Genomic DNA, 24,473 nt, shown 5'->3' with positions numbered 1-24,473 from the left:
TAAAAATGATATAACTAAATGAAGAAATGACATAAGAAATTGAAATAAATGAAACTTTGGTAACTAAATGAAAAAATGACAGAACTAATTGAAATAGATATGAAACTTTGGTTACATATATCAATCAAATGATAAAAATGACATATCTTATTTAAGAGGTAAACAATAAGGAACACTTTTTTCTTTTTGTGTAAGCTTGGTAGTACTTCCATCTATAAGAAGGTAACAAAATATATGTCTCATGACCTCAACATACCTGAAGGACACCAGGTCTATTGGCCACCGATCAACATCAAAAGGTGTCTAAAATTTAAAGAGTTTGATCCTTATTATCCATACAAAGTTTGATGCTATGTCTATATATATACTTAATGCTTGTAAAAGGTCTATTGGCCACCGATCAACATCAAAAGGTGTTCAAAATATAAAGAGTTTGATCATTATAATCCATACTAAGTTCGATGCTATGTCTACTATATACTTAACACTTGTAAAATAAATGCTATTTGTCATAATAACAAAAATTAACTATTTGTTTCTTTGTTTCAGTCATGAGATGATTCAACTGGAGCCAGGTCTTTAGCACTTAACCCGAACGCTTCGCTCTGCAACAAAGTCTGGATCTGCTTTTCCATCCTCTTAAAACAAAGGTTTTGGTGATATTTGCCCTTGTACCTACTGTATTTCCTTCTGAGTATATTTTAAACTTGGTTCCTCTTGCATTCCCCTCTCTCGTTCTTCTCTGTCCCTGTATGTTATCATTGCCTTGGCCAGTAGATGTTTCATCACCTAGTATTGTTGTATGGTCTACCTAAATAGAGTTTGGAAACCTCTAGTATGGCCCGGGTCACTGAGTAATGGCTCCCATTTTGCCATTATGAGTTTTTCATTTTCCACATTGGTGTTTAACTATGCTTCCCATGATTCTATTACTTCCTTTACTTGTGCTTAGGTGTCTACATGGTAGGAATGCAATCAATTTTGCATGCTTTCCTCTCTCATTCTTCGTCCCCTTTTCCTCTATGTTTTTCTCACTAATGTCTCTAAGCTCTTCATCTTCTCATGTGTCTTCTTGCCTACTTGTCTGCCTCCTTTTCTTCCCTATTGCCCTCATTCTTTCACCATCTTTTCATGTTACAGTTTCCTCTATCACATCCCTTCCCACAACCTCACCTGTTTCTAGTGCTAGAGAGTCGAAGACTAAAGAATACCAAAATTAATGCTACCTGTCATGTTACCATCAATATATTTATTAAAACTAGTACTAAATTTTTCCATAACATTCTACCATTCCTTTTTAATCTTTTTTTCAACATTACAACTTCTAGTTTTCTTCTCAGCCTCCAATTGCCCACAATTCGTAGCCACTCAATTATCGCTTCTCCTTCTCTCTACACCCCCGTGGTTCCCATCCCTCTGTGTCTCCAGAGAGGTCCCCGACCTCTATTGTGATCTAGCCAGCTAGGGGTTAGCTTTCTGACTACACTACAATGGAGCAAATGTTTTGCAGAAATTCCGCCAGAGGGATAGACCCTCTTAATTTGCTATGCTTCACCACCCTCCTCTTGGCCTTTCGAGGTTGTGCCTTCCTTTGAAGACCATCACTAAATAGAGTGATAGAGGTTTGATTTTCCTTCAGCCATGCAAAGTACTTCTGGTCTAGAATTTTCTCCTCCCTAAACCACTGAACCTTTTTTATTCCACATTAGTGTAAGTATCGTGTGAAGCGAGACTATCCTAGCAAGGCCTATTTTCCAATTCTGGTTCCCTCTTCTCTCCCACCACTATTTGTGGAGGTAGGGTCACCAAAAGCTAAAGAAAAAAGAATAAAGAACAAAGAACAAATTTAATAAGATAGAATATTTGGTTCAATTGAAGAAGAAAAGGAGAAAAAAGATTTATAGAATAAAGTTCCGTTAAATCCTTTATCTATCTATATATATAGATATTTATTAATTAAAATCCAGATTTAAAAAAATGCCATATTTTATGTAATCAATCAAATGATAAAATTGACATATCTTGTTTAAGAGATTCTATTTGGTTAAATTGAGGGAAAAAAATTGATACAGTAGAATACTTGGTTAGGTATATATATATATATATATATATATATATATATATATATATATATATATATATATATATATATATATATATATATATATATATATATATAATTTAGTTATTAATTAAAACCCATATTTGAAAAAAAATGCCATATTTTAAGTACATTAATCAAATGATAAAAATGACATATCTTGCTTAAGAGGAAGACAATAAGAAACAAATTTAATCAAATACGAAAAAAGAAAAACTCACAAAAAACTCACAAGATTTTATTAGATTGATAAAATAGAATATAGAATATTTGGTTAAATTGACAAAAAAAAAAAAAAGAGAAAAAAAGAAAAATTGGAAGATTGATTGATAGAATAACATATTTGGTGTAACATACCAATAGTTAAAAATATAACATTATAAAAAAAATAATAAATCTGTAATTAAAAACATAATTGTGTATAAATTATATTGGGTTAAATTGACGAAGAAAAAGAGAAAAACTGGAAAATTGATTGATAGAATAACATTTTTTCTTTCTTTTCTGAGTAAAGACTATTTCTATCAAAAAAGATAAAAATATTTACAGAGAGGTCTAGACCTCTGATGGGGCCGAAGCCAGCCCTCCACCAAAGAAACTTAAACATAAAGCTTTCTTCAATCACCTTACATAATTGAAATACTTTGAAGCAAGAATTGAAGAATGCTAAAAGACAAAAAGCTAACCAGACCTATAGTTGACATAACAGCTCCAGTGGCAGCTCTGTGTTTGTTGAGAGAAAATCTTTTGAAGCCACCGTTACAAAAAGAATCAAAAACTAGGCTAGCTAGGCCATAATTGTTTCTGAACTGAAGACTATAGCGATTCGTGCTTATACCAAAAGCAGTGCCAGAGGCATGAGCAGATGTAACAAAAACCATAGATGCATAACCAGAGAACGACAAATCATAGACGAGAATGCTGACAGAGCCTTTGAACCAGAATTCTTTAATCATGAATATGAGAGTAGGTCGCGTCCTTATTTACCTGGCTAGGAGAGCCAATCCATGTGACCATTTTATTATCTTCAGCTTCCAGAACATCGCCATCTGGAGGGATTACTAGATTCAAAATGCTTCCTGTAAAATGCACCGGTTCACAAGCAAGTACTTGATCCTGTGAAGAGGTTGGCTGGGGTTGAGGGGCTTCCGGGAATTCACCTTCATTTTGCATATTATCAGCATTGAGCACTACACCAGCAATCTCACCTTGAAATCTGCTTGCATTCTGAGACTGAGACTGAGACATGGAAATGTTGTCCAAACTGCTGGGCGCATCTTCCTCCTCCGTAAGAATTACAGTAATCTTGGCAGAAATCAAAGGCTTATTGAGCCTTCTCCTGAACTTAAAATGGGTGGTTTGAAAGGAAATTTTCAGAGAAGGCCGAGAATGATCAGAAGGCGGGGAGGACAAGGTGGCAGAGGCTAAAGGAGTGATGTTCTGAGGAGAAAAACCACCACCACGACATGAGACTCCGCGATTGCCAGCATTACCACTACGACGTGAGACTCCGCGATGTCAAGCCATGGCTGGATGAACAGGGAGTTTAGGAAGGGAAGATGACCAGAGTTGGAGGGGAGAGAACCAGGCGCAGGCTGAACAAGCCAAACGTAAGAACCAGAGGAGCTTCCAGACGACCTGAACAGAGCAGGGGTGCAGAAAAAATAACGGGCAAAGGAAGAAGGAGCCTAGAATGTCACTTGCAGAAACCAGAGAGCAGGCCATGATTAAATCACCTTGCAGAATTTCTCAAGCCGAATGCGAATTGAATGCCATTAACAGAGCCATAATGCTGTACCTTTCAAATTTCATATCAGATGCTGCGGGAATGTGTAAGCTGCGTCCACCGTCCAGGTGCCAGGACAGCTGCTGTCTCTGCATGCGTCTCATCAATGCCGATTAATAACACCCGCATCCGGGTGATAGAATAGCATATTTGGTGTAACATACCCCTAAGTTAAAAATATTACATCATAAAAAAATAATAAATCTGTAATTGAAAACATAGTTGTATATAAATTATATTTGGTTAAATTGACGAAAAAAAAGAGAAAACTGGAAGATTGATGGATAAAATAACATATTTGGTGTAACATACCCATAAGTTAAAAATATAACATCATTATAAATCTGTAATTAAAAATATAACTGTGTATAAATTCAACGTTAATACCAAGGCTGTAGTTATATTTAATTCAACACAGAGTGCTAAACCCACAGAAACACAGTGTTAAACCCACAGAAACAGAGAAAAACTCATAGGATTAATACAAAGAAAAACTCATAAGATTGATACAATAGAATATTTGGTTAGGTAGTTATTAATTAAAACGTAACCACAAAAAAAACTCACAAGCCTCATAAGTAAAATATATTATTTGGTTAGGTTACATTATATATATATATATATATATATATATATATATATATATATATATATATATATAGTTATTAATTAAAACCCACATATGAAAACATTAATCAAATGATAAAAACGGCATATCTTGCTTAAGAGGAAGACAATAAAATATTTGATAAGGTTAAAATATATATATATATATATATATATATATATATATATATATATATATATATATATTATAATTTAGTTATTAATTAAAACCTACATTTGAAAAAAGAATATCATATTTTAAATACATTAATCAAATGATAAAAATGACATATCTTGCTTAAAAGAAGACCATAGGGAACAAATTTAATCAAGGAAGAAAAAAGAAAAAAAATCATTGATAAAATAGAATATTTGGTTAAATTGACGAAGAAAAAGAGAAAAACTGGAAAATTGATAGAATAACATATTTAGTGTAACATACCCATAAGCTAAAAATATATCATCATAAAAAAGTAATAAATCTGTAATTAAACCTAACTTTGCATAAATTTAACCTTAATACCAAGACTGTGATTATATTTAATTCAACCTACAGAGTTAAACCCAGGCATTGTTGGTTATAATATTTAACTAAATGCATATCGTTCATAAATGTATTTACACTTTAAAAACATAAGAGCCGGCTTTTACGAGACATTTGTCCCTTCCTCGTTTTAAAAGATTATGTCCGTGCTTTGGCATTTAAGCCTGACTATATAGTTTTAATACGAAAAGAAAAGGAGAAAATCTCACGAGATTGATAAAATAGAATATTTGGTTAAATTAGAAAAACTGAAACATTGATAGAATAGCATATTTGGTGTAACATAGAATAGCATATTTGGTGTAACATATCCACAAGTTAAAAATATAACATCATAAAAGTTGGCAACCTCAACTGAGAAGGATTTTGCCTTACTTAGGTGCCCATGGATTCTTCATTCGAAATACACTATAAAACTGTTTGTTGTTGTCAAATCATGGCTTTTAACTGTCTTTGGCCTCTATAACAAACCTATCAAACTCGATGCGCGCATCTCTATCATTCTTCCCTTTTTGGAGTTGTGACCTCAACTGAGAAGGATTGCCTTACTCATGTGCCCATGGGTTCTTTCATTCGAAATACACTGTAAAACTGTTTGTTGTTGTCGAATCATGGCTTTTAACTGTCTTTGGCCTCTATAACAGACCTATCGACCTCTAGTTCAACATTCTTCCACGTCGAGGGTTTGCTCAGAAGTCCCTTCATCATGTAATGTTCACGGTTCTTGACTCATGGCTTTTAACTGTCTTTGGCCTCTATAACAGACGCATCGAACTCTCGTTCGACATTCTTCCGGGTCGAGGGTTTGCTCCGAAGTTGCTTCATCATGTAATGTTCATGGTTCTTGACTGTTACTACGTAGTATTTTCCTTTGGACGCCTTTCTATGACCTCTAACTGCCACTGGCTTCTTGGCAGGTGTGGTGGCCTCCGTTTTGATATTCTGCTGCGACGAGGGTTTGCATAAGATGTTTTAACCAGGTAATTACGAAATAGTTTTTCCATGATTTTGATGCAACTATTCTTTTATCGTTCATTTTTCTTTCACCTATTGATCCTGTTACTCCTCCGAGTTGGGGTGGAGGGTTTTGCAGGTATTGAATTATTGAGTGGTACATGGGTGGGAAGTCTTGCCTAGAATGTGTTCTATCTCCTCTGGGTACTGCATTTCTTAAGGTTTCTTATGGTTTGGGGTTTCGGCTCCCCCATAGCGCTCTGTTTGGTCTATACAAAATTGTTTAATTATCGAAAGTACTAGACAAGTCGCCCCTTAAGGGCAACATGATGTGGCATAATTTAAGATTGGTTTCCTATATGAAGATTATTGTTTAGGTTATGAGTTGCGACAGCTTCTTCCGCTATTTTTTAAGCTGTATTTTTTGTTTACTTTGCAGAAGGGATTTCAACCCTGCCTGTCTAATTCTACTGTTGGTTAGCGAGTTGTGTAGTTGCCTTTCTGAGAACCTACAATTCTTAATATTATAATTTTCATTAAGACTGTGTAATGAGTCGTGCTATTTAAATGTTCAGCACTTCCTCTGAGAACCTACAGTTCTTAATATTATAATTTTCATTACCATTGTGAAATGTGTCGTGCTATTTAAATGTTGAGCAGTTGCTATTAGTACAGTTTAGCAACTTTAGTTATAGTATTAATTGCATTGATATGGTAAAGGGTCTTTTCCCAAACCATGAGGGTAGTATAATGAGATTCTTTAATCCTGTTTCATATTTTATATCTCGTTTTTATTAAACTGTTTCCTTTATTCGATTTTGTGAATCCCGAATCGACATGTTTATACCTGGATGCTTGTTTTGCTTAGTCCCTATTACTTAGGGTTTAGCAAAGGTTTTCGTATTCTACTGATCCTCAAAAGAGAAAATTTGTGTAGTTTATATTTATTCTGTGATAGTTGTATTCGATATTGAATCATACTACTTTAAAACTATTGCTGGTTTTGCTTAGTCCCTATTACTTAGGGTTTAGGGAAGGTTTTCGTATTCTACTGATCCTTAAAAGAGAAAATTTGTGTAGTTTATATTTATTATGTGATAGTTTAAAACTAATTGAATCATACTAGTTTAAAACTATTGGTCAATATTGAAATATGCTTATTTTAATTCTGCCATATTTTCTTTAATACCAACTTTTTAAAATTATCTTTAATAAGAACTTAAACATATATTATAATTTTAATAATGAAAACATATATTTTTAATAATGAAAACATATATTCTACTAAATTTTAATAAGAACTTTTTAAAATTATTTCTAATAATGAAACATATATTTTTAATAAGAACTATATTTTTAATAAGAAATACTAAATTTTATATTTTTAATAAGAACTAAGAAATAAGAACTTTAGAAATACTAAATTTTATATTTTTAATAAGAACTAAGAAATACTAAATTTGAAACATATATTTTTAATAAGAACTATATTTTTAATAAGAAATATTAAATTTTATACTTTTAATAAGAATTATATTTTTAATAAGAAATACTAAATTTTAATGGTAAATTCTGTTTATACGTAATTTTTCTTCCGTCAATCGCAATGAAATGTGTCGTGCTATTTAAATGTTCAGCAGTATGTTCAGCAGTTCCTATTAGTACAGTTTAGCAACTTTAGTTATAGTATTAATTGCATTGATATGGTAAAGGGTATTTTCCCAAACCATGAGAGTAGTATAATGAGATTCTTTAATGCTGTTGCATATTGTATACCTCGTTTTTATCAAACTGTTTCCTTTATTCGATTTTGTGAACCCCGAATCGATATGTTTATACCCAGATGCTTGTTTTGCTTAGTCCCTATTACTTAGGGTTTAGCAATTCGTATTCTAATGATTTTCAAAGAGAAAATTTTTGTAGTTTATATTTATTCTATGATAGTTGTATTCGATATTGAATCACAGTTTAAAACTGTGGGCCAATATTGAAATATGCTTATTTTAATTCCGCCATATTTTTTTTAATAAGAATTTTTTAAAATTATTTTCAATACTGAAATATATATTTTTAATAATAACTACTAAATTTTAATAACTTTTTAAAATTATTTCCTATACTGAAACATATATTTTTAATAACTTTTTAAAATTATTTCAATATATATTTTTAATAATAACTACCAAATTTTAATAACTTTTAAAAATTATTTCCTATACTTTTTTAAAATTATTTCCAATATATATTTTTAATAAGAACTACTAAAATTTTAATGGTAAATTCTATTTATACCTAATGTTTCTTCACTCAGTAGCAAGGAAGTTGGAAGTTACATGGAAGTTGGAAGTTATTAAGTGCGCACGTGTAAACGAGGTGCTCTACCTTGTTGAGCTATAGCCCTTGCTTGCTAGTCTTAGGTGACACACTACTATACTACTAAATTTTTATATGGTAAATTTTATTTATACTTAAATATATATTTTTAATAATAATTACTAAATTTTAATAATTTTTTAAAATTATTTCCAATACTGAAACATATATTTTTAATAAGAAATACCAAATTTTAAATATATATTTTTAATAATAACTACTCAATTTTAATAACTTTTTAAAATTATTTCTAATATTGAAACATATATTTTTAATAAAAACTATATTTTTAATAAGAACTACTAAATTTTAATGGTAAATTCTATTTATCCATATATATATATTTTCTGTATAAAGACTATTCTATTAAGATTAAAAAGAGAAAAAATATTTACAAAGAGGTTTGAACCTCTGAGGGGGCCGTAGCCAGCCCTCTGTCAAAAAACCGTTGCAGGTAGCGCTTTTCCTTATGTATACAAAAATAATAATCATAGCCTCAAAACAGAACAGAACTATATAGACCCAAGACTAAACAGAGCTAAACGCTTCAGAGTGAGCTATCCTATTACAAAATACTGTCCTTTACCACCATTACAAAAGGAAAGCCAAAATTATATCCTGGAGAATGAACAATTTCATGTTGATGGTATCAGATGTCATGCACACTCAGAATTACACACGAGATCCTGAAAACAAAAACTGACTTGCTGTCTTGTAGCTGAAGCCAAAGGTAATTAAACCTGCTGTGGCGCATCTGTAGCATTTTCATTAACCTGGTTGGGGGAGCTTGCCCAGGTTACCATCACCTCATCTTCAGCTTCCATCAAGTTGCCTTCTGGAGGCACAAGGTGCAGAACACTTTCATAGAGGCGCGCCGGCTCACAAGCTATGATTTTCTCCTGAGAAGAGTCTGGCTGAGGGCGAGCATCTTCTTGTTTACCCTCTTCATGCACCGCAGCAGAAACCCTAAGGACAACACCAACCAAGCTTCTCTGAGAAGAGCTGGACTTCTGAGAAAGCGACTGTTCCTTGGAAGTTTCATCTGAGCTTGTGAGCTCATCTTCTTCCTTCGAGAAGATAACCGTGATTATAGCTGAGATGAGCGGTCTGTTAAGCCTGCTTTTGAACTTAAACCTGGATGTATGAAGAGAACTCTTTAGGGAGAGACCAGAATAGTATGAGGGCGGAGAGGAAGGCGAAGCAGTAGCTAACGGGGATATATGACGAGGCGCAGAGCTACCACGCCCCCCGACCCTCCCCAGGACCCCGAGTTGCTCCCACGCCTCGGAATACCACGACGATGGGCGATAACAGAATATAACAACGGAATGAAGATGCTAAAGGACTGAGGGTGAGGGAGAAGCAACTCGCAGACTAGGTGTAACCAAATTGAGAACCAGAGTTTTGTATGTAAGACCTAGAAGCCGAGCACACATAAGATAGACTCGGCCTCAAGAAAGTACCCAACAACGAGTGAATAAGCCCAATACCCAAGCAAGACACCATCAACAAGGACAAAAATCAAATCCCTTATAGAGATGAACCAGAAGACTGACTTAAGACACCAGACGCAAATGGAGAAAACTAACTTAGTGCACCTAATGCCTTCGGAAAGAGGCAGAACTGTATACCTGAAGCTAACCAAATGGGAGCAGTTGTGAGACCATGGTGGCTTCCAAATTCTCTGGGTTACGCTAAGACTCTAAGACCATGACCACCAGAAGAGACCTCTGCTTGAAGAAACCGGAAACACTACATTGATACCTGAAAAGACCAGAACAAATGAACCATGGAGAGTGCGCGCCATCCTGATAACTTCCATCTGCGTACCTCGAGCTTAGGCCTTCATTAATGTAGATTAATTACCTGCCTCGAACCGCCTTACCCTGCTTAATTGCTTGCCAGTTGCCGGCTTCGCATGCTCCAGCATTAACACCTATTAAAGACACTCGCATCCAGGTAAATATATATTTTTAATAATAACTACTAAATTTTAATAACTTTTTAAAATAAAAACTACATTTTTAATAAGAACTACTAAATTTTAATGGTAAATTCTATTTATACGTAATTTTTCCCCTTGCTTGCCAGTGTTGGTGATACACTACTATACACTATTATACTACTAAATTTTAATGGTAAATTCTATTTATAGATAAATATATATTTTTAATAATAACTACTAAATTTTCAGTCTTGGTGATACACTACTATCTACTATTATACTACTAAATTTTAATGGTAAATTCTATTTATAGATAAATATATACTTTTAATAATAACTACTAAATTTTAATAACTTTTTAAAAGTATTGGATTAATAACTTTTTAAAATTATTTGCAATACTGAAACATATATTTTTAATAAAAACTATATTTTTAATAAGAACTACTAAATTACTAAAATTATTTCCAATAATGAAACATATAGTTTTAATAAGAACTATATTTTTATTAAAAACTATATTTTTAATAAGAACTAATAAATTACTAAAATTATTTCCAATAATGAAACATATAGTTTTAATAAGAACTATATTTTTAATAAAAACTATATTTTTAATAAGAACTACTAAATTACTAAAATTATTTCCAATAATGAAACATATAGTTTTAACAAGGGAAGCTGCGAGGCAGCGAGTCCCTGCATGAAGTTAACATTTAAGGTCTAAGCCAGTTCGAATACCAGTCGATGAATCAGCGACAAAGCGCTTATGAAAATAGATAGCATCAGTAACCATTTAAGTAGCAGCAGTTTAGCTTGTTTACTCTGAAGGATTCTAGTTAGCATTCAATCAAGCAGCACTAGGAACAGAGGCCATAGAGATAGAAGCAGGGGCATCATCAACACCAATTGCATAGAAATAAAGGGCATCAGAGGTAGAGCCAATTTCAGATTCTCCGGTTACAAGGCATCAGGAGCAACATTCAAGTAAGCATACCAGCCATCAGATCCAAATCCCATGCCCGCGACGGTAATTTTTGGTTATTAAGGTAAAGCCTTAGCCCACAAGCGTATTAGTGACTCCCTGTGCAGGAGTATGACAGAGTTAAAGATTGACGCTTCATTGATTGACGGATAACCTTTCTATGCCAAGGCCATATATATATGCTTCGATTGCAGTTACAAATATCCCCCATCATGCAGATCATCTAGTTTACCGAGATCCAGTAGTAGCAGTTACGGAAGGCAGAGGAATTAGTTGGGTCGAGTGGCTGAGGTGGCAAGAGCGATACTCTCCCAGGGTTTACCTCGGCAACTCACATACTATGGTGAATTTCTATAGAATCTCCTGCAGTGAGCAATAGCAACCGACCTACAGCAACTCCTCCTCCTGTCTCTAGGAACGACAGACATAATGTACATTGGGCATCACTTCTTCTGAAACTCAGACAACAACTGCACCAGTTTCAGTAATACATAAATCACACAATTGCAATAGAAATAGTCACATGAGCAAGTTTCAGTAATACATAAATCGAGGGCTATCGAATAATATAATATGCACCAGTTATTTCAAAACAATGCACCAGTTTATGTTGCTAGCCCAAAATCACACAACTGCAATAGAAATAGTCACATGAGCACTATATACCAAAGATCTGAACATTATTGAATAACTAACTTGCAGAGAATCATCATCAATTCAAGACACGAGTAACATGAAAACCGCCGTGAAGCTTACATTTGACCTTGAAAATAAGTATTTCTTATGACAGACTGTAACATGTGAAGAATACAAGACAAGCACGAATGCTAACAATTAGTACATCAGTCCGGCATCCGAGCAGAGACGATAGAAGCATAAAAAATGCGAGTTGCACCACCATGGCAGACCCAAATGCATATTTGAAGCATCCGTCGTACACCTGTAACAGAGAAGGAAGCGGGGAAATAAGACAATGCGTAAGATAATGCAAAAGAGATGTTATTGTTTTTTTGGTTTCTTTTTTCTTTGTCTTTCGACTTTTACGATGTCAATAATCAGAAGAGTCATGAGAACAAGTGCTAAGAGAAACAATGCCACGAGTTGAGTAAGTTGGCTTATGCTAATGGATTCCATGTTATGTGAAGCGGGGAGATGTATGTGAATATCCAGGTGCAGAAGAGGCCAATTTATAAAAAAGTTCAACGTGTTTGTAAGCTGGTTTTAAGTGTGAATGGAGCTAAAATACTTGAAGCTCGGATGGAGCAGGGCAGTGTTTAATGGTCGGCATAAAACGAAAAGCTTACATTAAGTGAGCAATCGGTGCAATTAAGTGGTCGATATGACATGGGGAGCAAATGGCATATGGAATGATGTATGTGGCGGCAGAAGTAAATGCGAAATTAGGTGATGTATCTGACATCGGGCAATCTTGGTGGTAGATTGGGTCCAAGCTATTCTAATAAACAATTGGCTAGACAGATGTCTATGTCAATATCTAGGTGCAGAAATCTTGAAGATCAGATTGGAGCAGGCTAGTATTTAATGATGGGCATAAAACGAAAACCTTACGTTAAGTGAACGATCGGTGCAATTAGGTGATCGATCTGACATGGGGAGCAAATGGCATATGGAATGATGGATGTGGCGGTAGTAGTAAATGCGAAATTAGGTGGCTGTGTCTAGTGTGCCGACAAGAAGAGCATCTTAAGCAGCCAAATTTCTTGAAGATAGCCCCTTTGAGCATGTTTTGGTAGATTAAATATGCTGCTGTTATAGAAGACAGTAGGGTAGCTGCGAGGGGTCTTGGTTTTTCTAAATTGTGGTGCAATGGCTTGCAAAAACCCAACCTCGGTGGAAGAAATGTAGTTCAAAGTCATTGATTTTGACAGAGATATCACAGATGATGACATGCTTAAGTTATGTTTTTCATAAAACATGGAGTACTGCCACATATCAAGAAAAATTTAAGTATCAAAGATGATGAAAAGAAACAAAACAGAGCATAAGAGAAATCATTCAAAACTACACCCACAAAAGAATCTTGGTACTTTCTAGAAAAAGAATCACTCAAAGTCCACAACTGCGAAATGGAACATTAGATGTGGGCATTAGAAATATATACCTGTACATTCAACCAAAATGCACCGGGTTGATATTGACTTATGTTTTTCTCATAGCAAGTTGTATTGTCATTAATCCACAGAAATCCAGTTAGTTTATAGTTTTAAGAATCTTGATCAACAAAGAAATATATTCAGAAAGAGATACATACTTATTATTATAAAAACATACTGGCCTTGAAAGACATAAGAAGAATTATAGCCCTACATGGGTAGGGGATTGTACAAATTGATGGAGGTTAAGTAGCAAGAAATCCATACCTATAGCCTCTGACGCTGTTACAGAGAAATCGGTTAGGATTCCATCAACTGTGAAATTCTTGTTGTCTACGAACTGAAGATATTCCCTTATTACATCATAGCTATAATTGATTCCAGCAGCAAATGTCTTCACAAAACGAGGGAACCATATGTTGCATTCGTTGATGGGTCCACATATTCTTGGCCCAAAAGCATCAGTATTAGCTTTGTCTTGGATTTTCTAAATTGTGGTGCAATGGCTTGCAAAAACCCAACCTCGGTGGAAGAAATGTAGTTCAAAGTCATTGATTTTGATAGAGATATCATAGATGATGACATGCTTAAGTTATGTTTTTCATAAAACATGGAGTACTGCCACATATCAAGAAAAATTTAAGTATCAAAGATGATGAAAAGAACCAAAACAAAGCATAAGAGAAATCATTCAAAACTACACCCACAAAAGAATCTTGGTACTTTCTAGAAAAAGAATCACTAAAAGTCCACAACTGCGAAATGGAACATTAGATGTGGGCATTAGAAATATATACCTGTACATTCAACCAAAATGCACCGGGTTGATATTGACTTATGTTTTCCTCATAGCAAGCTGTATTGTCATTAATCCACAGAAATCCAGTTAGTTTATAGTTTTAAGAATATTGATCAACGAATTTGACTCCCGCAGAGGATAAAGCGGCCACGTATATTCACCTTGATTAATCAATGGATCTGCTTTGGTCTTTGACCAATATGTCCTTACCCTACTACATGCCAATCTTGATTTCCAGAATGTCTTATGTCATTATTTATATGCTGCAGTATACTAGAATGAGAAAGATTTGAGAACAAATGCAAAGAATTCATGTTTGAAGTCTAAATAATTCTTGTTCTAGGCAACTCATATTTGGGTTAATTTATTATATTCAACAAACAAAGATATTTGAAAAGTATCGTACTGCTTGACTAATAGTAAATGGTTAAGCATGTAGTAAGGTCCATAAGTTGAAAACCTTTGATCCCTTAAAAACATTATGTGCTTCATAGAGTGCAGGTCTTATCAGCATATTAACCCTCCGGTGATACCTTGTAAAAGCCCTCACAGGTTCGGACCTCTGTAGCTGACGTGAGGCAGAACAGTGATGAAAAGGAAGGGAATTGTGGCTCCTATGTCAGCAGATCCTGAGCAAAGAAGGAGCTAAAGGATAGTTCCATATCTGTAGTAATTTCTGTAGCAACTTTGGTTACAAACTTCTGGTTAGGGCTTCTGGATTGATTTCAATTCTGTAGAATTCATTTTATGATTAAAATCTGCCCTGAAGTTAACTCTGAACAAGCTTACACTCTTGAATTTTGGTTAATCTATACATACATTGTTCTGTCAAGCTCAGGTTTTGAAGATTGGATTGTATGAATTGTTGTATATTGAATTGGATTATTCATTCTGCTTACTATAGTGTTACAATTACTGACACAGTGTACCATAAAATACATAGAGCAAAGGAACTACAACAATATGTGAGTTGTTTGTATCAGGAAGACGAGAATTAATTGGCCAATGCTTTCATGGCATACCTTTATGTTCAGTACTGCTGCCCATGATAGGCATTAACCAGTGTTCGGATTGGGTCAAAACTGTGTAATGAGCAGGTTGATCAACAGACCCGCTTGACCAACATAGTCCCTCTCATGTGTGTTGAGTAGATGTAATAAATAGGCGTTGAATACGAATAAGAGAGGGGTGCAACCATTAGTACTTGATACTGTACTTCAATGATTGAACTAAAGGATACGTAAGAGGTATATGACAAAAAATGCAGCTGGTATTAAGTACCCAACCTTGAACCTTAATGTCAAAACTCTTTGCTAATCTAATTGAAATTCATAGCCTTCATTCAGGCCTCTCCAAAATATTTGATAGAAAGCAGTCAGCATAGTCATTCAGATCAAACAGTAGTAAAAAAAATGTTTCAAGTGGATATTAAGTCAATTCAACTGATACAAGAGTCCAAAATATTAGTAGCCTGCTTCATTTTCATTGAGTTGCCAATAGTTACAACAACATTTTCTAGTTGCAGGATCAGATCAATCTCTATTTTTACCTAGAACAAAATGAACTATAGAGAGATGAATGATCGTTGATCAATGCATTGACATCTAATGAGTCCAAATAGCAAGGAGATCTGTCTCCTAGATAGGAGGTCCACTTGAGAGTTCTGTTCCTTGAAGATGTGGCAGAAAGAAATCGAATTGAATCATTCTTCATAGCTTGGATTTGCAAGAGCCAGTGGGATAGTGAGGGGATAGTTTCACTGCAAAGAAAAGCAAGAGAGTTTTGTGTAAGATTCAAATTCACATGTTATTAAAATAATTGAAAATTTGCACTTCCTTACTAAAATTATTCACTCAATTGTCAATTAAGAGGAAAGTGTAGTAATACAAAGAGAATTAATTGCTTTACATGCTACTTCTCAAGGGCGGAATGACCTTTTGTGCTTTTCAGGCATGCAGATATAAATTAGAACATCAAATTATGTACAACACAAAGGAAATCTATGTATCAATAAGCTAATAAGGAAAATTAATGCACTGACAGAAGTGAAGAGCAAACAGAACATATACAAAATCTAGACGCATATACAGAGGAACCCACAAGTCCATACCCAGACCGATGTAGAGAGATCTAAACGTATTTCTATTTCCAGAACACAATATTTTGCGACACTGGTTTCAATTTACAGTTAACAAGAATCGGAGTGTTGAGAACAAGCTTATGCATAGATGGACAATAGAAACACAAAAAAGAATAAATGCTCCTTGCTCACCTGCTGAGAAGCATCGCTTGGCTCATGTTCTAGATCCTGTAATTTGTTTCTCCCTTTCCAAAAAAAACTTGTCTTCCTCAACAAAAAGAGGCTATACTCTTTCCCAATCCATTTTTTAGAGGCAGAAACATGCCCACCAACACTTAGTTGCATAAAAGACTTTTGTTCTCTAATATTCTTTGCCGAGGAGAGGAAACCAGCATGGCATCCACCAAGTAGGAACAAAGAATGTGGAAGATGAACTGGACAGTCGAACAGAACATACACAAAATCTAGACGCATATACAGAGGAACCCACTCAGCATACCCAGACCGATGTAGAGAGATCTGAACGCATTTCTATTTGTAGAACACAATATTCTGCATTCTCACCAGTATATGAAAATGGCATGACAAACTCCTGCCGTTAAACAATAAGGAGCTTTCTTTCTTTTCATTCCAGCAGAAAATAAATGCCCAAAGGAAGAGTAACTACAGGTATAACAGTAGCATGAAGATGGTAATCTGAACCATCAAAACATTCATCAGAGTTTTTTATTTTCAGCCCAACAGAAACTAAAATGCCCAAAAGAAGAGTTCTTATGTTCAAATAATAATAAAGACAGATATAACAATACCATGAAGATGGTATTCCAAGCTTCCAGCAGATATGAACTCGTAGAACAGAGAAAGTCACATCCTATAGAGGATAAAATGTGTCAATTTGTACGGGCAATGACATCCGAACTATCCAACAGAAAGTTGATGTGTACATGGAAATCTCGTAAACTGTATGTAACGTCGGCAACGTCTTCGAGATATTTTTCATACGTCTGTTAGCTGTTTGCATGTGGAATAATTAAGTTGGTCCATGATAACTGTTCCAAATGTATCGGCGGGCAGAGAGCAATTGTTACAGATTATAACAAAGGGTTCTGCATGTATGTTTGCTATAGTCAGCATTCCTTTAACCTGGTCCATGTTTCAGTACAAGCCTAGCGTTAGATATTGTAATAAAAATGCTAAGAGGATGTTAAACGAATGTGCGTAATTTAGGAGAACAGGAAATAAAGATTTATAATATATATTTTGTGGAGTATAAGAGAACCTTTGTTGTTGAGGCAGATAGTTTTCTCAGGTCTGCAAGTACCCTGTGTGAAGTAACGGCTGTAATGAATGTGGATCTGCAAGTGCGTAATGACCCACGTTCTTTGCCTCGGGCAAGATTTCGAAACATCATCATTGGTGCTTCTTGTTTCGAAATTTGTTGTTGGATGGATTTGAAAATTGGCTGAAATGTACTATAAAGATGCACCTGCATTGCAAAATGTACTAGTGTTAAATGTAATTGCTTTTAAGTAAATGGTTACTTAAAATGTATAGATGATTTAAATGTTAAAAAGAATAAATGGTTGAATTTGTATATACCGTGGCTTTGTCTTTTTGAGCTGGGCCGTCCTTCATAGTTAGGACATATTGACCAGATATTTCTTTCGCTGCTGTTACAAGGCCGACAACTGTGCCGATTGCAAACGCAACTGTTGTGCTGGTGAGCTGGTTAATAGTCGTCGTGGGAACAAATCTGTATTCCATACAGATAGGTGAAATTGGTTCCAAGATGCTCTTCCCATGCAAAACAAGTATGCACGGACAGTCTCCATGGTCGTAAACTGTCTTGGCAGAGACCTTGAAATCTGCAATACAGATTCCCTGGCCCACTACAAGTTTCGCTTCAGTAGCAGCAATCAGGCTGTGTGGCACATTTAGCGTGATTGTCATATTCCCTCTGCTGTCCACTAGGTCAGCACGTAACAATTCAATTCCGTGGACTTCGTCGACCAATGTTTTGTATATTACTAGAATCTGGCCGTGAAAAGTTGTTCCCATTTTCAGCCCTTTTAACTCCTGTATTTTGATTGTTCTGCATAGTTGATGCTTGGCTGCTATCTCAGATGTACTTTCCTGTTTCTGCCTGTAGAACAATATTAAAGAATCTGAATTAACATTATGTTTGTACTACAAAACTTGATGTACTTTCTTGTTTATGCCTGTAGAACAATATTGAAGAATCTGAATTAACATTATGTTTGTACTACAAAACTTGTAAGAATAGATTTGAAGGTTTTTTAGTTACTTTTTAGCAGTTTCTGAGACGTCACAAGTCTCTGAGAGGGAGCATGTCTCTGGAGCAGGTACTTCTTCGTGCTGTCTTTTCATATTAATTATCTGTTTATCAGTCTCTGATCTGAAAGGCAGCAAGGCTCTGGAGGAGTTACTTCTTCGTGCTGTGTTTTCTTATTAGTTATCTGTACAACACGAGTACAAGCTATTAGGTCTACAAGCAAAACTTGTTCCATGTAATAATAAATATGTATTCTATTAGGTCTACAAGCAAAATGTGTTCCATGTAATAATAAATCTGTGCATAACGTTATTCTATGTGTCGTTACATACCTAGATCAGTTAACGCAGAGTGTTGCAAGGGAGCTACAAGAAATAGACTTTCAGTATGGCCATTGGGGATTGATATTGCTCGGATAACACATCATTTGTTTGAACAGAGTGTTGCAAGCGAGCTACAAGAAATAGACTTTTAGTATGGCCATTGGAGATTGATATTGCTCGGATAACACAACATTTGTTTGAACAGGGAAATATGAAGTTTGCTTGAATATGAAGTTTAGCAAATTGTAGAGAAACTTGTGTATCAATGCTACTTTGATTTTGCTACACGCTAAAATTGATTTGTTCCAAGGGTCATTAGAGCTGTAATAGTGCATAGAATATGTTGTGATCAGACCAATAAGCCCATGTTACATTTATCTCACACTGTTTCATAGGCAAAGTTGTCCAGATATGGTCTATTACTGTGTTTCGGTGCGGAGATAGTTTGCTTGTTATTTCATGTAAGTTTTCCATTTCCATAAATTATACAAAGAGTTTGCTACGAGTTGTTTCTTGTTGTATGTCAATGTTGAAGTCACCAACAACTAGAAAAACACAGTCAGTATATGTAGTTTGCGATTTTGCTTCCTGAATTATTTGCATTATTGTGGATACTTGTTCAAATGGTGCTGCATAAATGTTCATTAAACAAATTGGTCGTTGGAAGTACATGTCAATTAGGGTAAGCTCTGTTTTGTTCTTGCAAAATGTCTTTGTTGCTCTAATAGGTATTTTTTTGTTTATGCAAGTAAGAACTCCATGTGTAGAATGTGCAGCCGCAAAATTGAATGATAAGAATTCTTTGACTACTGGTGGAGTGTACAAATGAGTTTCTTGAAAACATAGAATCATGTTGTCCATTAAGTCATTTTGATGAATCACGTCACTAAGATGTGCACGTAGACTACGTGTGTTTAGGCTTGCAATCGATAAAACATCCTTGTTAACAGATTTCTTCTTTGTGAATTCTAGTTTCAATGCACCAATTGTTTCTAGCCGTGCCATCTCATTGATTATTTTGTTTTTGACATGGAAGTTTTGTTGTGTCAATTTGTTAATCAAGTATAGTGAGTCATTAGTTTGAACACGTGATAATGCAGTGTAGACTAGACCATGTTTTGTGACACCAGTTGGGTCAAATGCAAGTTGATCCAATGTCAACCCTTGTGTCCGGTGTATTGTCCGCGCACAGGCTAATTGGATTGGAAATTTTTTTCGAATTGTAATTTGTAATTTGTTCCGAGACATTGCTAGCGATTTTGCAATTCAAAAGATTGGTGTCCAATTTGGCATTATATTTATGTCGTATAGTTGTTTGAAGTTGCTTCTTTGTTGTTTCCCAATTTCTGGGTCTGAAAATTCTATCCAGACAATGTCAGGCCTGTTGTTATTAGATGAATAGGATTTGAAAATCCCTTCAGCACCATTTACTAATCCATCGTTTGTATTGTAATTTCTTGCATATAGTTCAACTAACATGTTCTGTTTAACTGTAATTGTTGATGGCAGTGAGATTGTTTTATCAAAAGCAAAATAACTCGACCCAGGAAGCTCGTAGTTGTCAATTGCAACGAGAATTATTTGTTCCCCCTTTGTTAGGGAAAGCATTTTCACATTGTGAATATGGACATCTTTGTTGCAATAGAAAATGTGTGGGAAAACTGGGCTTGAAGGTGGGACCCTATAGCAGTTGTTGTTTACATAAGCAATATCTTCATCTGTTTGCATGTTTAATCTCATCCTATTTAGTACATCAATTAACAATGGGTCTTTTTGGCGCATGGCTGTGTGCAGTTGATAACATTTTATTTTCTCTGGCCAGAAGTCATATGGAATTGTGTTTTTGTTGATTTTTGGTTTTTCAAAGATCAGGGAGTCTCTGACTGGGTTTGCCTGGTAAAGATCGCCGAAGAATATCGTGTCAACATTGCCAAAGTATGAAGTTGGTGTGTGTAAGATTTGTCGCAGGCGCTTATCAATTTGATATAGTGTTGTTGCACCAACGAGCGATGCCTCATCTATGAGGAGGACACACAATTGTTGGAAATGCTTTGATAATGTGTCCAATTTTTCATTGTTTAGTGAGGGGCAATCTGCTTTGTTAAAGGGCAAATAGAATGCAGAATGCAATGTGACACCACTAGCATTGAAGGCAGCTTTGCCCGTGTATGCAGCGATTATTCCTATTAGTTGTGATGGGTTATAAGGTAATGCCACATTGTGTATGCGTACTAAGGATTGGAAGATTGCCTTGGCTGTGTGTGTCTTGCCTGTTCCTGCACCTCCTGTTAATAACAGATAGATTAGCTCATCTGGTCTGTACAATTTCCTTGTTATAACATCAGTAACTATGCTTGCTTGTTTTGTGTTTAATTGTCGCATTAATTCATAGTACTCTACGTCTTCAAGTATACGTGGTTGTTTCACGATTTCATATGGCCTTGTAGATGGTAGAGCAAACTTCTTGCTATCTTGCAAATGTCCCAATTCACTTTGGAAGTCGTAGTTTTCATATTTGTCATCTATCGATTTGTTAAATGTTATAGTTTTTGTTTCATTTGATTTCAAACTATCTATGTCAAGTATTTCTCCAGTTTCTGTTTCTACTGTGTGCATTGCGTCATCTATGTCACCCCATGTAGTTGTTGTAGTAAATTTGAACTTTTGTTCATTTTGCTTGACTATTTCTTCGACCGCAACATATGCAGCTTGCCAACTTGTGTGATGTTGCTTAATTGCAGTTTAATTGCTCTCTACAGTGATTTTCAATGTCCTTGTATTTCTTATATATAAGAGATCGAATGGCACATAGTCTACTTGATTCTCTGCGTTCTTGTCCTTTCTTTGTATAGCTAGATGCAAATTATGCTAAGCAGACATGTTCAATAGCAGTAGGTCGGAGAGCATAGTAGTCAGTAATTGATGGGCACATTATGTCTTTTGAGTCATCTGCTTCCTTCTGCAGATCTTTTTGTCTTTTAAGAACAAATGCACGATCATCGACAGGAGATGTGTTAATAAATACACATTTCCGTGAACTGGAGTTTAGTGGGAGCGATAACACAATATGCACTGCTTGTTGTGCAGACATTTGTTGCAAGTTGACCAAAGCTTTCCCTAAAGAACTAATGGTATCTAGGATATCAGATTTTGTTTTCACATGATTGTCGCGTATGTTTTTAAATGTTCTTGTGAGTGTTTTATCTTCTTTTGTCATATAAGAAGAGCAATACATTGCAGCTGCATATGAATCAAGTACAAATTGGGAATCAGTGTTTGCAATCCAAATTCCTGGAATATGTTTAGCGAAGTTGTTTGTCCAGGTGTCAACTGGGTTCCTTTGCAATAAGAGTGTTGTTCGATTTAGTGTACATTGGATAGCATGTATGTATTCATTGTGTACTAGTCCAAGGTTGGCTAAAAAGCAATCAAATGTATCATTCTCATTGTATCTTGTGTTGTTTATTGCTTCGAAGATTAGCTTTGCATGTGCTTTTGTTTTATCACTATCAAATTCAAGAGGCTCAAGTATTTTTGTTACTTTCATTGGTGGTACTGGGAAATTAAATCTGCAATTAGAATTTGCATGCTTCCTACAACTTTTTGTGTGACAATGGTGTTGTAGAACTCTAAGTTCACTTGCAAGTAACAGTGAATTAGTTGACAAGTAATTGTCAACGAATTCTTCGACTTCAATATTTGTATTTTGACCATAGATTGGTGCAGATTTTATCCATAGTAAGCCATGTTCATGTTCACTGCCCCGGTTTTGGAATTCAGTTACATAGAATTGGTAAGTGAGCTCTCCATAATACTTGTGATCATGAGATATCAATTGATGTAATGCATCCCTCCTAGATCTATAGTAACGCACACAAGTAACAAGGTCATTTCTTATTAATGAGCTAGGTTCATTTTCATCAAGTTCACCTGTGTTTGGTCTTCTAGTGTTTTGTTTTATGTGTCTCAATGCATGCATTAAAGGATCCCAAAGATGCTCCACACTGCTAAAGGAAACAAAGAAAGTGGGCGGGCCTAGTTGTCGTATCATTGCATAGAGTTTGTTCCGTATTTGATGGTGGTAGTCAGGTGAGGTACTAATTGTTTTTAGGTCCATGTACCCAATGTCAGAATTTAAAATACGATCTAGGTTTGGTTTTGACTTAACGTCCTTTGCAACTAGTTTTCTACCTTTCAACTGCCCTTTTCTAATTCTAATCCACATTGTATTCAACACCTGATTTATGATAATGCGAATTGCTTTAAAGGAAACAGGTTTGTAGTATGATAAGAAAAATCATGGCTTTTATGCAGCACTTCCCAGTGGCAAATATTTTGATATGTAAAGTTTTTGGAGATGTCAGCTGGGCGTTTGTTGCCATAAAAAAGCGATGGGAAACTCATTTCTTCTGAGTAGTTATCTTTGAAGATTCCTAATGGCATGTATCCGGCAGCAGGTGCAATGTTAATTTGTTTATTTACAAGGTCATGGACGGTGTGTGCATCAATGAATCCATGGACCAATGTTTTTGTCGTTGGTTCATCGTTGTCTTGGTTATCATGTTCGCTACCTTCAGCGTCACTTGAACTTTCATAAGATTCTTGGTTTTGTAGGAATGCCTCTTTCCAATTGTCATTTATGGTAGTGTTATCGAGCTTGTAAAGCATCCTTTTGCATAATTGTTTTAATGCTTTCATCACTTTGTGAACTCGAACTCGACCAAATGCATAAGCACTTTTGAATCTTAAACTCTTTTTGAGAACAACGGCAACCGTGTCAGTGTCTTTTATAGTTCGAGGCAATGCAGATTGGATTCTGGAAATGTTAGTGGGGACATTGATGACTCCTCCAGTTATGCCCAGCTGCGACTTCTTATGTCGATGGCCCATTTCTTTTATTTGCAAGAAGGGCAATCTTAATGCGACAAGTCTTTCCTCTAGTTCAGTGAGGTCTCTCAGTGTTCTAGTGCCATTGTTTCTTCTTATGTGTTCAGCGACTGCATATTTAGCAATTGTTTCATGTTCAATTGCTTTTTTGCAATGTTTACAAATGTAGCAATTTTCAACACGAGATTTAATATTCTCAAAACTAGTTGATAGTTTCCTAATCTTATTTTGTTTTGCTTGACATTCTTGTTTCACAAAGCAGATGTCTCTTTTAAAAAAAGTTGTTTCGCATGATGAACAATTGAAAATAGGTGTGTCACTTACTTGTCTTTGATATATTTGATCAAACTCTGATAATTCTAGTAATTTGTTCATTGATCTTGATTGAATCGAGAGGTCGGATTTTCCTTATTTCTTTGATTGTGCTGAATGATCCTTTGATGTTGTTGCAAATTGATTGTAGTCCATGTTTTATATGACTATTTCTTGTTTCATTGTTGTTGTGTTGAATGCAAGTCTTATTTTCTGCGTTTTCGATTTTGTCCGGATAATTCCTTTAAGCAAATGAAAAGATAGCTTTTTGTCTCTTTGCCTAATGAACAAGGGATTACAATTCTTGTTTGTGCATTGTTTCTAATTTGTTTTTTCAAGTTTCTAAGTGATCGAAATCTCAGTGTCTCAAA

The 24,473-nt window shown here is 35.1% G+C and overlaps 1 protein-coding gene and 1 long non-coding RNA gene across 2 annotated transcripts in view; both read right to left on the bottom strand.

Annotated features, from left to right (window-relative positions):
- Positions 1-15,899: 15,899 nt before the first annotated feature.
- LOC149253141 (uncharacterized) lies at positions 15,900-17,414 on the bottom strand. Its single transcript, XR_016267059.1, has 2 exons — positions 16,480-17,414; positions 15,900-15,966 (listed from the first exon to the last, which is right to left on the bottom strand). It is a non-coding gene; the product is annotated as an uncharacterized LOC149253141 (long non-coding RNA).
- A 45-nt stretch (positions 17,415-17,459) lies between these two features.
- LOC149253138 (uncharacterized) overlaps positions 17,460-24,473 on the bottom strand; it is a 34,156-nt gene continuing 27,142 nt past the window's right edge. The window contains exons 4-7 of the mRNA XM_089454388.1: positions 18,593-18,764; positions 17,887-18,430; positions 17,567-17,773; positions 17,460-17,480 (exon numbers count right to left, since the gene is read on the bottom strand). Of these exons, the coding sequence (XP_089310514.1) occupies positions 17,460-17,480; positions 17,567-17,773; positions 17,887-18,430; positions 18,593-18,675 (855 nt within the window). The 5' untranslated portion in view covers positions 18,676-18,764. The remainder of the gene's footprint in view (positions 17,481-17,566; positions 17,774-17,886; positions 18,431-18,592; positions 18,765-24,473) is intronic.

This window comes from Pinus tabuliformis, chromosome 7, assembly GCF_031772625.1.
Source record: "Pinus tabuliformis cultivar Carrire ecotype Pingquan chromosome 7, CPIR1, whole genome shotgun sequence".
NCBI classification, from domain to species: Eukaryota; Viridiplantae; Streptophyta; class Pinopsida; order Pinales; family Pinaceae; genus Pinus; species Pinus tabuliformis.
Note: the sequence above shows the minus strand (reverse complement) of the source record. Positions and strands in the feature narration are given on the sequence as shown.